We start from the raw sequence: 16,023 nt of genomic DNA on the forward strand, positions 1-16,023 counted from the left end.
GTGGGTCCCCAGGGGCTCGCCTGGAACTAGGGTTCAGTGCTGTCAGAACTGGGGCCCAGTGCAGTCAGGAGCCTCCGACTCCCTTCCACTAGGGAAAGCCTGTGGAAACCTCCACAGCCTTTGTGCGCACTGGCACGCGGGCGCCTTCAGTCCTCCGCCTTCCCTGGCTCCCGAGTCTCCGCCCGAGAGTCCAGATTCCCCCCACAAGAGCGTGGGTCCCCAGGGGCTCGCCCGGAACTGGGGTTCAGTGCAGTCAGAACTGGGGTTCAGTGCGGTTGGGGGCTTCCTTCCCCCTTCCGCCAGAGAAAGTCAGCCAGGCTCTCAGCCGCCCTTCCTCTCTGCACGCACAAAGACCCTTTGCCGTACCTCCAATTCTCTGTGAGCTTTTCTCTTTCCTTCTAGTTGTAGAATTTTCACTCAGCCAGCTTTCCTGTGGTTCTGGATGGTGTCCGTTCTGTCTTTTAGTTGTCGTTTTGAAATTGTTGTGGGAGGCAGCAGTTTAGGTGCTTACCTATGCCGCCATCTTGGTTTCTCCTCCTTCAATGGGTTTTGAGGAATGCCCACGGGCTTTCTAACCCCGAGGGTGTCTAGGATAAGGCCATTTCTAACCCAGAGGGTGTCTAGGATAAGGCCATTTCTAACCCCGAGGGTGTCTAGGATAAGGCCATTGTTCTTAGCCCTTTGGCAACCTCTCTGCTTCATCAAAGGAACGTGATTTGCCTCCGATTCCTTTTCCAGTGTTTTTGCACCAAGGCTCCAGGCCCCTGGCTCTGACTGGAAACTAGGGAGTGGAACCTGATTAAGGACAGGAAGTCAGATTCTGGTTTGGATCCCCCCAGGGTGAAGCGGCCCCTAAGTTCAATGACCAGGGCTCCAGTTTCTGCAGTGGTCCCTAACCCATTGTAAGCAGCCTACCTCCCAGCTGGGTGTGCCAGGCCCCGGGTGCCAGGGAGGCCTGGCCTGGCGCATTGGAGCCCATGGCGCCTCTCCCTGCAGTTCCGGAGAGGACTACACTGCCACGCTGCCTATCGGAGGCCTTAGCTATGTCCAGGGTTACACCAAATTCCGTCTGATCAACAAGACCGTGGGGCGTTGCCTGGATGCCGCAGCACAGAAGTTCCCGGACCGAGAGGCGTTGATCGTCGTCCATGAAAACATCAGACTGACCTTTGCTCAGCTCAAGGAAGAGGTGGGTCCCGACCTTGAACCCTGGAAGTGGGCAGGTGCTACCCCAGGCTTCCCTGGCTGCGTGGAGCCACAAGAGCGGCACCTGACGGGGGGAGGGCAGGGTGTTGGGGCTGCCTGAGAACGCCAAGGGACGTTAGGAGATGGGGACAGGACTGAGGCAGAGGTGGCCTGGATGCCTCCTGCATCAGTCGCGCTGGGGCAGTTGCTAATTCCGTGTATTCCGTGCCCCACTCCAGATCCACTGAGGCCTGTGCCTTATTCCTAGGGGACTCTGCTGTGATCCGCTGGGCCGAGGGCTGAGGTGGGAGTCACGGCCCCTTCCTGCTTGCCCACACCTTACCCCTTGTGCCCCGTCTGTTTACACCAGGTGGACAAAGCTGCCGCTGGCCTCCTGAGTATCGGCCTTCGCAAGGGTGACCGGCTGGGCATGTGGGGACCCAACTCCTATGCATGGGTGCTCTTGCAGCTGGCCACAGCCCAGGCGGGCATCATTCTGGTGAGGAGGGGCTGACCTGGCCCAGCTGGGTATGCAGGGGAACATCATTCGTGGGAAGCCTGCTGGCCCCTTGGCCTCAGAACCAAACCAGCGCCTGCCTGGCTATTTCTCCTGAAGCCACCAAGGAGAGCCGGGGTGGGGGGGTGGGGGGGAGCAGGGTGCTACCTTTGTCTACACCATGTTTCTGTGCCTGCTGAGGGTGGAGGGGCAAGGAGAGGGACAGGGTCTTCCCAGGACACTGACATCCCCTTGCTGTCTCACCAGGTATCTGTGAACCCCGCCTACCAGGCTATGGAACTGGAGTATGCCCTCAGGAAGGTAGGATCCATTCCTGGGGGTGGGGCTGGGTGGGTGCCTGGAACAGGGGGCTTCCGGTTGAGGAGGTGGGGAAGGCATGCACAGGTGGGGGTACCTGGAGTCTGTCCTTCCTTAGGCTGTGAGTGGGTGGGAGGAGGAGGTGGTTGGGCAGATACGAAGCTGGTTTATGTGTTGGGGGGTGTGGGGGTACACGCATGTGCCCTGGCAGTAGTGTGTGAGTGAGTTGCTGTGTGTCGTGTTAGAGGTGGTACATGTGTGTAAGGGTAGTGGTGCGTGTGTATGAGAGAGAGCAGCGTGGGGCTTTCTGCTGACTGGGGAGGGGGGCTCCCTCCCACAGGTGGGCTGCAAAGCCCTGGCCTTCCCCAAGCAATTCAAGACCCAGCAATACTACAACATCCTGAAGCACATCTGTCCGGAACTGGAGAAGGCCCACCCAGGGTTCTTGAGGAGTCCGAGGTGGGATGTCCCGGGTTAGGATGAGTGCGTCATGTGGCGTCCCAGCCCCCTCATTCCCTACCCACCCCCAGGGAGGAGGCTGGTGTCCTCTCTGTGGGCCCGTCCTCAGCCCCTGACTCTCCATCCTCCCTACCCTCAGGCTCCCAGACCTGACCACTGTCATCTCAGTGGACACCCCTATGCCAGGGACTCTGCTCCTGGACGATGTGGTGGCAGCGGGAAGCAAAGAGCAGCATATGGCCGAGCTCCGGCACGCCCAGCTGTTCCTGTCCTGCCACGACCCCGTCAACATCCAGTTCACCTCGGTAAGGCAGAGGTCGTCAGCACCGGAGCCCAGGCTGGCATGCTAACCCCTGCCTGCCCCCGTGACCCTTCCCCGAGAAGGAGGACACACTACGGAGGTCAGGAGTGCCGTCACTCTTCTCCTGGGGCTCGCCCCAGCTGGCCTCTCTGCCCTGGAACACATCAGCCACTGGTGCCCTTGCCACATGTCTCCCTCCCCTGGCCCTCTTGTCCCCAGCCCAGGGGCAGATGCACAGGGAGAGCCGGCCCCATTTAGCAGATGGGCAAATTGAGGCCCAGAAGCAGAATCTGCTGCGGGGCCACAGAGTTCTCTAAGCCACTTGAGTGGCATGGCGGACAGAAATCTTATCTTCCATGTTTCTGGATCCTAACACTTGGCACCACGCAGGCGTGTGGTAAACCTTTGTGAACACGTATTGAGTGAATGAATGGATCTGGGACCGCAGTCCCAGTCTCCTGACTCCCAGTCCGGAGCTCTTCCGTGCAGCGGCCCAGGGCATGAAGGAGATGGGGAGAAAGAGGCCAAGTGTCACCTGTTTGTCTTATCAGGGGACGACAGGAAGCCCCAAGGGGGCCACCCTTTCCCACTACAACATTGTCAACAATGCCAACATCATAGGGGAGCGCTTGAAATTGCACCTGAAGGTGAGAGGGTGCTGGCGAAGGCTTGCTGGCACCCTGCATGGGTGGGGGCTTGCTGGGCTCCCCCTGCTGGCTAGAGGAACTAGCTTCTGGGGCTTTGGGCTCCAGGATAGACCTAGCCTCCTGCCTCCATCTCCAGACACCAGAGGAGTCGAGGGTGATCCTGCCCACCCCCCTGTACCACTGCCTGGGTTCTGTGGGGGGCACGATGGTGAGCATGATGCACGGTGTCACCCTCATCCTGTCCTCTCCGATTTTTGATGGCAAGATGGCGCTGGAGGCCGTCAGCAAAGAGAGGTGGGCATCCGTGGGCCGCTGCCTGCTGGCTCATGAGACCCTCCTATTCTTCACTCCCGGGCCCCGATCCCTCTCCAGGATGTCTCCTCCCTCCAGCCAGGAGAAAGGGAGACAGGGTAGTGGGGCACCCCAGGAGAGCATCAGCCCTGCCTCCAAAGAACTCCTGCCTGTTTCCCTCAGTGGCAGCCTTGGCCCTTACGATAGGTTCAAGGTGGGTGGGTGAAAAGAGGGGGTTCCCTTCTACTTCGAAGCCTGATTTTGAGATGCCACCCCCCTTATACAGAGGCTCCTTCCTGTATGGCACCCCCACAATGTTCGTGGACATTCTGAACCAGCCAGACTTCTCCAGTTACGACATCTCAACCATGCGTGGAGGTGGGATGGGGCCAAGGGTGGTCAGGCCAGCATTGGCCTGGATGAGCTAGACGTGCACCCAGTCCTTTACTTAGGGGGCGAAAAGGTCACTGTAGAAATGTGGGTGGAAGGGAGGCAAGGTCCCAGCCACCCTGGACACCAGCCCAAGGCCATATGCCAAGTGTAGGAACAGGTCCAGCGTCAGGGAAGAAAAGTGAATGTTCTTCCCTAGAAAGAGCTGCAGGTGAAGGGGGTCCACTGGGCCTGGAGAAGCAGCGAGCCGTGTCAGCCCTCTCTCTGATTCAGGTGTGATCGCTGGGTCCCCTGCACCCCCCGAGGTGATCCGAGCCGTCATCAACAAGCTGAACGCGAGGGAGCTGGTGGTGAGTGGTGGCTGGAGCTGGGGCTGTGGGAGGGAGGCAGGGCAGCCTGGGGTGAGAACAGATGTTGGGGAGTGGGGATGAGCCAGGCCAGGTCTCCAACGTAGACCCTCTCAGCCCACCTCTCTTCCAGAAAACAGATGTGAGAAAATGCAGTCTGACCCCATCATCAGTTGGCGAGTCATGGAGATAGGGAACAGCGGGGAGTAACTATCAGACATACATACATTTATACTTATAGGAATCTGGGGAAGAGATGCAGCGGGGGGGTATTTGGCAAAGCACCGGTATCCTGCTAGAGCGTCCTGGCAGGCAGGGGCTGGCGGAGTTGGCATATGGGCTTAAGACCCTTTCTGGACACAAGGGGCGGGGCAAGGATCTGATGTTCGTTTCCAAATGGAAGGGAAAGGGGAGCAGATGGCGGAAGGAGGTTCCGGAAGGGTGGCCATCCTGATGACCACCCAGTTCTGGTTCTGAAGGTCTTGAGGGTCTTGGCAACAGCTTCTTTGAGAGGAGCCGTGGCGGGGGCCGGTTGTGATGGAGCCCTCTCTGTCAGGTAGAGATGGTGGAGCTGGGTTCACGCTGGAGTGCTGAGCCCCCTGCCAGGATGCGTCTAGGTGTGGACAGCTCTGTGCATCAGCAGAGGCTGTGGAAGAAGGCGGGGTCAGAGGTGGGAGATCAGTAGTTTCTCCAGCAGAAGGCAGAGACCAGTCGCCGGGACTGGCTGGATCAGGACCTGCAGTGAAGCAAGGATTGGGTCAGGACTCCAGGAACCCAGAGGACGCTTGGAGAGAATGATGAGAGCTGTGGGCAGTATCCCTTTAGGAGGGAGCCCCAGTTCCCCTCCTCTCCCTGCAAAATTGGAGGGCCTACACGCCCCTCTGTGGAGAGGGAGTACCCTGGGACCCCCTCCTGGTTTGCCAGATTCTCCAGAGAGGGCAATTGCGACCTGCCTGCCCTGTGCCCACCTGTTCAATGGCGGCCGGCTTTCTTGGACCTCTTAGTGGGGAACTTGCAGCTGCGGAAGGCGTCCGTGTCACGGATGTGCTGGCCCTTGAACTTGGCAGGCGAGGCACAAGTGGCATCGGGGCGGGAAGTCTTGGCTTCCAGCCACCTGGAGAGACAGAGAAATGCCGAGATTGGGGAAGAGATGCGGCAATGCTGGGGGAAGGAACCAGGCTTCACTTGGCTCCAGGGGAGTCTGGGAACGGTCCTCTTCATTTCACAAACATAGGACCTCTGCTATCAGGTAGAGACCTAGGCCATTTGCCCAGGACGTCTTTGTGCAGGGCCAGCCTGCCTCCACTGCATCACATGAGGGGGAGTTCTGGGGGTGGCATGGGGGTGCTCTCACCTCCGGAGGCCCCGGAGCTGGCAGGTACACTTCCAGGGGTTGTTGGTGAGAGTGAGTGACTCCAGGTTGTCGAAGGGGAAGTTGGAGGGCAGCTGGGTCAGGCGGTTGTTCTCCAGATGGACGTTTTTCAGCGTGGTCACCCCCAGGAAGGCACCGTCGGAAATCTGTGGAGCGAGGCAGACACGAGTGAGCACCCCAGCCCCAGTGTCCAGCCTCTCCCAGCTCTACGGCCCCAGAGGGGCAGGGTCCTTCCCTGGACATAAGCAGTAGCACCTTGAGGAGTATTTCAATGTGACCAAGTTGTCTCTGATGCTTTAGTGCAGTGGTCGGCAAACTGCGGCTCGCGAGCCACATGCGGCTCTTTGGCCCCTTGAGTGTGGCTCTTCCACAAAATACCATGTGCGGGCGCGCACGTACAGTGCGACTGAAACTTCGTGGCCCATGCGCAGAAGTCGGTTTTCGGCTCTCAAAAGAAATTTCAATCGTTGTACTGTTGATATTTGGCTCCGTTGACTAATGAGTTTGCCGACCACTGCTTTAGTGCAAGCAACCACCTTTTGAGATAGCTCGTGCTATTTCCAACATGCAGGCAGGGGGGAAAAAGTGAAGTCCCTTACCCAGGGTCACACTGGGGAGTAAACAGTAGCTGTAGGACCACACCCAGCTCCTCTGCCCCTGGCACCACTCTCCCTGCACAAACACTGCCCCTGGGGAGGCAGCCAGAGTTTGGCCCGAGCGGCCCAAGCTGGCAGATGGTGAAGCTGGTCAGTGTTTGGTGGGATGGGCAGTGGGCCCAGGCTCCCCGCAGCCCTAGGGTGCTGGGACTTCCCCCAGCTCTGTCCTCACTGCTCCCTCACGGCCTGCCAGCAGCTATTTGTGGAGCCTCCTTGGCGGAGCCTTTGGCCAGGTTGGACAGTTCCAGAGGAAACGTTCTATTGGTGCCCACATCTTGGCCCGGGCGTCGCAAATCCTGCCTGGCCTCCCCTGGCCCAGATCAGTCCCTGCTGCCCCTGCTCTGCTGCCCACCGAAAAGCTGCTCTGGCACTGGCCCCCCCCCCCCCCCCGCACGGGACTCTGACTTCAACGGGGGAGGGGTCAGGTTGAAGAAGGGCAGGCTCCATTCATTCAAACAAAGGTTGGCTGCCTTCCAGGTTTGATTCTGTCCTTATCGCCATGCTTGTGGCCAGGGAGGGGTGTGAAGTTCTCTGGTAACCAGACTGTTCTGATGGCCGTCTCCCCCACCTTTCCCCGGTGCCTGCCCAAACTCCTGGCCACAGCCCCGGTACCACAGCAATTTTTCCAGCCCCCCAAAAGGGATTCCACCCGGACCCAAGGCAGCCCCACCTGGCCAGGTGCTGAACCTCATAAGGGAGGAAGGATTCCATGAGGTTGCAGCCAGGAGATGGGTCTAGTGCAGCCATGGGCAAACTACGGCCCGCGGGCCGGATCCGGCCCGTTCGGCTGTTCTATCCGGCCCGCGGAGCCGAAAGAGTGGAGGGTTCTCTTGCTCTCCCCTCTGCTCCTTTACTTTGAATTTATATTAATTCACACAAACACTCCATCCATGCTTTTGTTCTGGCCCTCCGGTCCAGTTTAAGAACCCATTGTGGCCCTCGAGTCAAAAAGTTGCCCACCCCTGGGTGACTGGGGTGGGCAGGGGACAGGGCAGCATAGCTAGTCTGTCCCGTAGGGAGACACCGGGGGACCTGTGCCAAAGGTTGACAACGGTGTGTGGTTCTTGCCTTTGCCCTTTCACAGAGCTCTTGGGTGCCGTGCCTACAATCTGGGGGAGCCTCTGGTCCCTGGACCCCATTCGGTTGAAATGGACCTGAGAACGCAGTGGAATATGTGTGTGGACGGGGCGGGGGGGGGGGGGGCAGGGCATTCGCCACGGCCTCTGGGGTGCATGGAGGAGGTCTTCCTCGGGTATTTGCTCCCCCCTCACTCCCCAGCCCCCCATCCCACCACAGCGCACACGCACACCCCCCTCCAGGAACAGGGTCTCTTTGTGGGCCTGATTCACCCAGCTCCTCTGGAAGTCTCCTCAATAAACAAACCTTCCTTTATGGGGTGGTAGGTTTACTGGAGACAGAAAAACAGAAGAGGAGGGGCAGAAGGCCCAACAGGAAGAGGTGGCTGCTGCCCACAGTGGGGGGTTTGGGAGCCCTGGACCTGCTTCCTAGGGGCCATTGGAGGGGCCAGGGCAGCCAGGCTCCGTTCATAAGCAGAAATGCTAGGAGGGCAGTGGCTGAGACTAGGGCCAGGGGCCACCGGGCCAGGGTGGGGATGTGGCGAGATGAGAGACAGAGCTCCTCACCTTGGAGACAGCCTGAGGGACAGAGGCAATTTTAGGGCAGAGGGAACGGTGCCCGGCCGTGGCCCTGGCTCCCTGGGCCTCCTGGCAGAGAAGAAGGAGCCAGGGCCGAGCGCTGCAGCCAGGAGCTCACCTTGTCCAGGTTGGTGCTGTCCAGCCAGAGGGTCTCCAGGTACCTGCCGAAAGACTGGAAGGCGCCGTCAGGAATGCTCTTCAGGGGGTTGTGGGACAGCTTCAGCTCCTCCACCACGCGCAGCTTGCTCAGGGCCGCTGCGGGGTAGCTGGACAGCTGGTTCCTGTCCAGGTGGAACTTGGCCAGGTTCTCCACGTCGTCCAGGGCTCCGGGCTGCAGGGAGCTGAGCGCGTTCTCTGACAGGTAGAGCCAGCGCAGGTCCTTGGCGCCCTGGAAGGCGCCGGCGCGCAGCTCGCGGATCTTGTTGTTGTTGAGCTGCAGGATGAAGAGGTTGACCAGCGGGGACAGCAGCCCTCGGGGCAGCTCGGTCACCTTGTTGTGGTCCAGGTAGAGGTAGGTGAGCTCGGTCAGGTCGTCGAAGGCGCCGGCGCGCAGCACGCGGATGTCGTTGTGGGACAGGTACAGGTAGATGAGCTGCTTGAGGCCGCGGAAGGCGCCGGCGGCCACCTCGCGGATCTGGCAGTGCTGCAGGTGCAGCGACACCAGGTTGGGCATGCCCCGGAACGCGTTGGCGGCCAGCACGGGGAAGTTGTTGCGCTGGAGGTTGAGCAGTTTGGTCTTCTCGGAGACCTTGGGGATCTTCTGCAGGCCCACCTTGTCGCAGATGACGTGCTGCAGGTCGCCGTGGCAGTGGCAGTTCTGGGGGCAGGCGGCCAGCGCTGGCAGCAGGCCGGCCAGGAGGCCGAGGCTGAGCAGGAGGACTGGGCAGGCCATGGCCGGGACGCCTGGGGCCGGGCTGGGGGCAGCGGCGACAGCCACGGCGGGGCACGGGCAGCGGGAAGTCCTCGGCGCCCGGGTCTCCCGCCCTATTTATACGGTCGCCCTGACCGCAACTGACAGCCGGAGCCAGCTCCTACGTGGAGCATCGAGGCCACCGGGCTTAACTCCCGCCCGCCCGGTGATGCGCCCCCGCCCTCCACTGGTGGGGGCGGCCCCTCCCCCAGCTGGCGACCTTGCAGGACAGGGACTGTGGCCCTCCACCTCCTCCCCTGCTCTGGGATCCTGCTTCTTTCCAGACCCCCTAGCTCCTTCCCCGTGCTGTTTTTGGGGGGTGAGGTGGGGGTGGTGGTTCAGAGCCCTGATGACACCGCAGGGATGGAGGCGTTCCGCGCGGACGTATTTGTTTGCTTAAGTTCGAGCCTCCATGCTCCCGCCCCGCCCGTCCACACTGGGCCGGGTGCCCTGGACCCAGAGAGGGAGGAAGCGGGGCCGGACGGCCGGACGCGAGTCTCGCCGCCGCCGTGGTCGGCCAGCCCCGCCGGTGCTTTAATGGGGCTCTTGTGCGGCGCCCGCTGAGCGTGCGAACCGCCCTGGCGTCTGGGCTCCCCCTTCTGGCTAGACTCGCAGGCAGCCCCGGGGAGATGGGCGCTCCTTCCCGCCCCCGCCCTTGGACTTGCCTCGGGCTCCTCTCTACCAGCCTGAAACTGGAGTTTTCCCTGCATCCATTCTCCCCTTTTTCCATGGCTAAAAACTAACCGGAACAGTGTGTGTGTGTGTGTGTGTGTGTGTGTGTGTGTGTGTGTGTGTGTCAGGGGCGGAGGATGGGGGAGGGGGGGTGACCAACAGGACTCAAAAACACACCTGAAGACCACAGGCAGGGAGTCAGGGCAACTGAACAAGCACAGTCCCACCCCCACCCCTTTCATCTCCTTAAAATATCCCATCCCCTCATTCCCATCTCCAGGGTGGTGGCCAGAGTGGCGCCAAGATGTACTTGGCAGAGGCCACACCTGGGCAGTGGCCCCAGGACTAGGAGGGCCGGGCGGGTAAGGGGGCCCAGATCTTGGCTACAAGGGACCAGGTCCTGTGGGCAGCCCTGCCTCAGCCGACCAGGCCTCGGGGGAGGGTGGGCAGTCAGGGTCTCGGTGCGGGGCTGCCTGGCAGGGAATGTTGTCTGTGTTGGGAGGTGGTGGAGGAACTGGACCCCAGGTGTTGCCAGACCCCAGCTGTGCCTGAGCTGTGCCAGCTGACACAGAGGAAATGGGAGGTGGGGGGATGGAGGACAGAGGTCTCGTGTCTTTGCGTACTGGGAAGGACATAGAATACAGTGGCTAGCCCGCTCCTCACTCAGGTGTGGGGGCCTGCCCCTCATCCAAGCCCCTCATCCAAGCCCCTTTCACCCCCTTGCCTCTAAATGAGGATCATACTTGCCCAGGACATTCCCTGATGGTATTTAGGCTCCTCCAAGACTGGCTTCTGGTTTTCTGTTGCTCAGGATGTTCCAACCACTAGGGGCGGGGGGGGGGGGTGGGTAGAGGGGGCCACTGGCTTTAAAAACCCTTGCTTTGGCTGCATTTTTATTTTGATGGAAATAAAATTCACAGGAAACTCTCCAGAGCTTAGGGGCACTCACCCCAAGGCCAGGCACTTGTCCCGGGTTTTGGTGGATGGGGCAGGGTGGGGTGGGGGTTATGGAGATGCCGCTCCCAGCTGGACCCAGGCAGGCTGGCTTTCTCATCAAGCTTATGGGATCTTTGGCTTGGAAGGGAGGGGGAGGGGATGTTGTGGCCTGAAGTCAGGAAGTGGGGTTAAGGCAGCCTGGGGATGGGGGAGAGAAGGCTGGGAGCCACAGACTGTGGCGGGTGGCTGCTCCAGGGAAACAGAGACTGAGAGAGCTCTGGCTAGAAGAGAATGGCTCCCCTGCTCTCAGTTTCACATCTGGGGCCCCTGTTAGAGTTGAGTTAGTCAGGTCAGTGTCCTAGTGCCTCTGCCTCCTGACCTCTGGCCTCGACCAACTGTGCCTCTTTCCCCACCACTCAGCTGCCCTCCACATTCCCCTGATTCCTTCCATCCCTCAGGGCGGCTCACCCTTTCTCCGCAGCCCCCTACCTCCCTGCAAACACCCTTTCTGGACCCTCTAGGTTGCCTATGGAACCACAGAGAACAGTCCTGTGACCTTCATGAGCTTTCCCGAGGACTCGGAGGAGCAGAAGTCCCAAAGTGTGGGCAGAATCATGCCTCACACAGAGGTGAGCCCCCGGCCACCGGGAACCCCAGTCCTCACCCCCTGTAGAGACCCACCTCCCTCCCCCCAGCAGGGTCTCCCCCAGGCCTGGCCCAGGGCTTTCTCTGTGGGCTGAGGCCTGAGAGGAAGAGCTGAGCGACGGCCAGCTGAGCTTCTCCGCAGCCTCCCTTCCTGTCTGAGGTGTGTTTTTGCCAAGCCCCACTGTCTGTTTGGGGGCAGCCAGGACAGCCTCAAAGAGGAGCCAGAGCACAGAGATTTTTTCTAACAGCGCTTCCCCACTCCCGCCCCCCCCCCCCCCACCGCAGGCCCCCTACCCTCACTTCGACAGAGTTCCTCCTTCCGCTTGGCGGAAATACCGACTTTCCCAAGCAGCCTGTCCCTTTGGGGATCCCTTGCGCCTCAAGGCTGACCCCGAACATCTCTCAATGTCACATTTCCAACGGTGACGCCTCTCCTGCTCCATCGCTGGTGCCTTATGCCAGTCCACACCTGGTTCCCCTTGCCCCCTTGTGCCCTGGCGCCTCTGAGATCACTGCCAGTGTGCCCAGGCAGCTGCTTCCTCTGGAGCCAACTGCCATCCTGGTGCGCATCTTTCCTGCCCTCCTCCCTGGCGTGAGCGTGCAGTTACCTTAGCCCCTCCCGGGCGTCTGACAGCCTCCCTGCCACTTGGCGGGACGCCCACCTGTGAGGTAGACAGGGCCAGCGCCGTTCTCCCCATTTCACAGAGGCGAACACTGAGGCACACAGCGACTGAGTTTTCCTTTCACCTTGGCTGCGGCCCATTTCCCTGCTAGGCTTTCAGGCCGCCTCTCTGCCGCCTCTCCTGTTCACATGGCCTGACCACACCACCCTCTTTGGCTTCTCTATTTGCTGCTAAATGGCACGTAGGAGAACATTGCCGTTTCTTCTGCACAGTTTGTAACTCCTCAGCCTGCCTGGCCCGCCATAGGCCTCCTCCCCCGTGGCAGCTCCTGTCCACTCCGTGTCCTCAGGACCTCTGCGCTGGGCCTCACCTGTTCTCGTGTGCCCGGCTCAGGTGTCTGACTGGTGATGGGTCCACTCTGGCCTTTGTGTCCCTTCCTTGGATCTGGCTGGGCAGAGCCAGGGGGACCTCACTATTGGCGGGGAGGGAGGGGGAGGGGAGAGGAAAGACGAAGCTCCTAGCCATTCCCGAGTCTCTCTTCCCACCCCATTCTGAAGTGGGAGGGTGGAGGCCCCCGACTGAAGCTGCCCTGTCCCAGGCCCAGATCGTGAACATGGAGCTGGGGACCATGGCAGAGCTGAACACACCCGGAGAGCTGTGGATCCGAGGGTACTGCGTCATGCTGGGCTACTGGGGGGAGCCCCAGAAGACTGAGGAAGTCATTGGACAGGACAAGTGGTATCGGACAGGGTGAGAGGGCGGAGCGGGGCAGAGGGCTTGGCTGCTGAGGGGAAGCTGGGGGTCCTGAGGCTGAGCTGGGGACATTAAACTAGAAGAGGGAGAATATGTGGGTCAATACAGTCCCTTTCTCAGACCTCATTTCCACAGTGTGTAAAACGGGGACGATCAGAGTCAGTGCCTAGGACCCCTGGACCGTGCACTACACCGGTGCCTGCAAAATCGGAGCGAAGATTTAGACACTTATTTGTTAATTCAACAAATTCTTATTCACCTGCCACTCTTCTAGACGCTGGCAGACCAGTGGAAAGCAAGATGAGAACGATCTTACTGTTACTTCTCACGTGTCCGGTGGAGGGAGACCAATACAAATAAGAGAATTTCAGACACTGATAAAAATGAAGAAAAGAAAATAAGATCAGAGGAAAGGAAGTGCCTCTAATAGAGAGGGGAGCTTGAGTGGTCAGAGAAGGCCTCCCAAGGTGTAAACCTTTGAGCTGAGCCCTGAATGAGAGAAAAGAGGTCAAGCCCTGGCCAGGTGGCTCAGTTGGTTAGAGCATTGTCCCGATGCACCAAGGATGCAGGTTTTGATTCCCGGTCAGGCACATATAAGACTCAACCAATGGCCCGGCTGGTGTGGCTCATTCGACCTATGAACCAGGAGGTCACAGTTAGATTCCTGATCAGGGCACATGCCCGGATTGTGGGCTCGATCCCCAGTGGGAGGCATGTAGGAAGCAACCGATCAATGATTCTCTCTCATCATTGATGTTTCTATCTCTCCCTCCCTCTCCCTTATGCTCTGAAATCTATAAAAATATATTTTGAAAAAAAGAATCAACCAATGAATGCATAAATAAGTGGAACAACAAATCAGTGTTTCTTCTCTCTCCCTCAAATCAATAAATTTTAAAACAAAAGTCAGCCATGAAACGTATGTGCATAGATTTGTTGAGAGAGAGGCCATGTTATAGGTATTGGTTTGTTTTTTTTTCTCCCTCCCCCACTAGACTGTAAGTTCCAGGGAATGTCTTGTTCATGCTGTAGCCTCCAGAGTCTAGAGCAATGCAAGACACATAGTAGGTGCTCAATGAATGTTGGATGAATGAGTGAGTGTGCTGGCCGGTTGAGCAGAGGCAAGAGGCCATTTCTGGCCTTTCCTCGCAGAGACATTGCCACCATGGATGAGCAGGGCTTCTGCAAAATCGTGGGCCGCTCCAAGGATATGATCATCCGGGGCGGCGAGAACATCTACCCCACAGAGCTTGAGGACTTCCTTCACACACACCCGAAGGTGCAGGAAGTGCAGGTGAGGCACCCAGGCCAGGTGAGCCCCACGAGCAGGAACCACCAATGGGGATGGTGAGGTCTGAGACCTGTCTGTGACTCCGGAAGGTGGTGGGAGTGAAGGATGACCGGATGGGGGAGGAAGTCTGCGCCTGCATTCAGCTGAAGAGTGGGGAAGAGACCACACCAGAGGAGATCAAGGCTTTCTGCAAAGGGAAGGTGGGAGCCTCAACGCACCTCAACTTAGGGTGCTCTGTTCTTCACCCCCCCTCTTCTCCCTGCCAACCACTCCACCCACTGTCCCTTTCCCCAACCCTATGATCCCCACCCAGCCTCATGCTTTATCTCCCTCTGGTCTGCAGATCTCCCACTTCAAGATTCCCCGGTACATCGTGTTTGTCACCAACTACCCCCTCACCATCTCAGGAAAGGTGTGTAAGATGGAGCAGACAAGGGAGGGGCAGGATAGCCTGGGGCCCAGGCACAGAAGGCCAGGTGGCCCTAAAGTCGCCCCAGGGATGGGTAAGAGTATGACAGTAGGATGAACAATTAGTCAACTCATCCTGGTTTGCCCCCAAGTTTCCTGGCTTTAGCCTAAGAAACTCCTCAGTCCCCGGCAAACCCAGATGGTTGGTCACCCTAGCTGGCAGAGGCCACGAGCCTGGCTTTTATTCCTTTCTCTTTGCTGCAGGTCCAGAAATTCAAACTTCGAGAGCAGATGGAACGGCATCTAAACCTGTGAATAAAGGGGAGGGGGGTCTGCTAGGCCCTCCCTGCCCTTCCCCCACATTCCCCTCGTCTGTCTTTGTGATTTGACATAAAGAGCTTCTCTGTTTTCTTTGGCTGATCTCTTGCTGGTGTGGTCTCTTGGCAGCTACTGTGGGATAGAGGGAAGAAGCCAAAGGGGAACTAGCACTTTCAGACCCACTGCTTATCAACGCTGGTGCTAAGCACTTTAGTGTGCATTCGCTACTTAATTTAATCCTCACTCGCTCCCTTGAGATACCAAAGGGATTCAGTGAGGATTTTTAAAGACTATACGCATTTCTTTTTCGTATTATCACCAGATTAGTCCATCAAGAAGTATTCTTTTTTCATAACAGCTTCATTGAGATATAGTTCACATACCATCCAGTTCCCCCCATTTAAAGTGTACGATTCATTGGTTTTTAGTATATTCACAGATCTATGCCACCATCATCACAGTCAATTTTGAACATTTTCATCTCCTGAAAAAGAAACTCTATACCCTTTAGCTTTCATCCCACCTCTCCCTCCCCCCAAAACAAATACTTTTTTTTTCAATCAATGAACCTGGGTTTGCTTGATGGGCAGAGCCAGATAAAGCAGGCTGTACCTTGACCCAAGAAATAAAAACAGCACTTCCTGCTTGCAATCCTTACCCTCTAGTGCAGTGGTTCTCAACCTTCCTAATGCCGCGACCCTTTAATACAGTTCCTCATGTTGTGGTGACCCCCCAACCATAAAATTATTTTCGTTGCTACTTCATAACTGTAATTTTGCTATTGTTATGAATCGTAATGGAAATATCTGTGTTTTCCGATGGTCTTAGGCGACTCTGCTAGCGGTTCTCAACCATTATGATTCAGAACAGTAGCAAAATTACAGTTATGAAGTAGCAACGAAAATAATTTTATGGTTGGGGGTCACCACAACATGAGGAACTGTATTAAAGGGTCGCGGCATTAGGAAGATTGAGAACCACTGCTCTAGTGTCTGCTCTCAGCAGCCTTCTCCTCTTTTTAGACCATGGCCATAAGCCCCATTTCACAAATGATGAAACGGAAACTCAGGGCCATTTGGTGTCTTGCCCAGGGTCACACAGCTGGAATTAGAACCTATTTGTCCGACTCCAAAGCCCATGATCTTCCCACTTCATTGAACAGTTCAGGTGCCTGCTTTCCCAGCCCTTCACCTGAACCCTGTCTCTCCCACAGATACCACCCTTGCCTCTCCTCCCAGCAGGTGCGTGGCGGGGAGGAGGGGTCTGACGTAGGAGATGACAGCCTCGTCTCCTGGCCGAGCGGCTTCCCCTGGGATTTTTCTGCTCCTTCAATGTCCAGCCCAAGTGTCC

General features: G+C 58.1%; 2 protein-coding genes across 3 annotated transcripts in view; one reads left to right on the forward strand and one right to left on the reverse strand.

Annotated features, from left to right (window-relative positions):
* The window catches only part of ACSF2 (acyl-CoA synthetase family member 2), a 32,533-nt gene extending 17,756 nt beyond the window's left edge, over positions 1-14,777 (forward strand). Inside the window, exons 2-16 of the mRNA XM_080679088.1 lie at positions 997-1,189; positions 1,556-1,684; positions 1,949-2,002; positions 2,340-2,458; positions 2,598-2,763; positions 3,311-3,406; positions 3,543-3,700; positions 3,984-4,075; positions 4,361-4,437; positions 11,157-11,264; positions 12,502-12,653; positions 13,809-13,950; positions 14,037-14,147; positions 14,291-14,359; positions 14,620-14,777. Of these exons, the coding sequence (XP_080535214.1) occupies positions 997-1,189; positions 1,556-1,684; positions 1,949-2,002; positions 2,340-2,458; positions 2,598-2,763; positions 3,311-3,406; positions 3,543-3,700; positions 3,984-4,075; positions 4,361-4,437; positions 11,157-11,264; positions 12,502-12,653; positions 13,809-13,950; positions 14,037-14,147; positions 14,291-14,359; positions 14,620-14,670 (1,717 nt within the window). The 3' untranslated portion in view covers positions 14,671-14,777. The remainder of the gene's footprint in view (positions 1-996; positions 1,190-1,555; positions 1,685-1,948; positions 2,003-2,339; positions 2,459-2,597; positions 2,764-3,310; positions 3,407-3,542; positions 3,701-3,983; positions 4,076-4,360; positions 4,438-11,156; positions 11,265-12,501; positions 12,654-13,808; positions 13,951-14,036; positions 14,148-14,290; positions 14,360-14,619) is intronic.
* CHAD (chondroadherin) lies at positions 4,587-9,452 on the reverse strand. 2 transcript variants are annotated; one of them, XM_080679089.1, is made up of 4 exons: positions 8,236-9,452; positions 5,789-5,952; positions 5,403-5,548; positions 4,587-5,170 (listed from the first exon to the last, which is right to left on the reverse strand). In XM_080679089.1, exons 1-3 carry the CDS (start codon positions 9,007-9,009, stop codon positions 5,407-5,409), a joined length of 1,080 nt encoding a protein of 359 aa, XP_080535215.1. In that variant the 5' UTR covers positions 9,010-9,452; the 3' UTR covers positions 4,587-5,170; positions 5,403-5,406. The 2 variants fall into 2 exon arrangements, with proteins under 2 accessions (XP_080535215.1, XP_080535216.1); XM_080679090.1 differs by having other exon boundaries at positions 4,643-5,080; positions 8,236-9,130.
* Positions 14,778-16,023: the final 1,246 nt, after the last annotated feature.

This window comes from Plecotus auritus (genome assembly GCF_963455305.1).
Source record: "Plecotus auritus genome assembly, chromosome: 7".
NCBI classification, from domain to species: Eukaryota; Metazoa; Chordata; class Mammalia; order Chiroptera; family Vespertilionidae; genus Plecotus; species Plecotus auritus.

Excerpts from the sequence above, each read along its gene's own strand:
- CHAD (XM_080679089.1), bottom strand. The coding sequence starts at position 9,009 with ATGGCCTGCCCAGTCCTCCTGCTCAGCCTCGGCCTCCTGGCCGGCCTG. Across the intron at positions 5,953-8,235 it reads ACAGCACCAACCTGGACAAG|ATTTCCGACGGTGCCTTCCT; the intron begins GTGAGCTCCTGG and ends CTCGCTCCACAG. Across the intron at positions 5,549-5,788 it reads CAGCTCCGGGGCCTCCGGAG|GTGGCTGGAAGCCAAGACTT; the intron begins GTGAGAGCACCC and ends CTGTCTCTCCAG.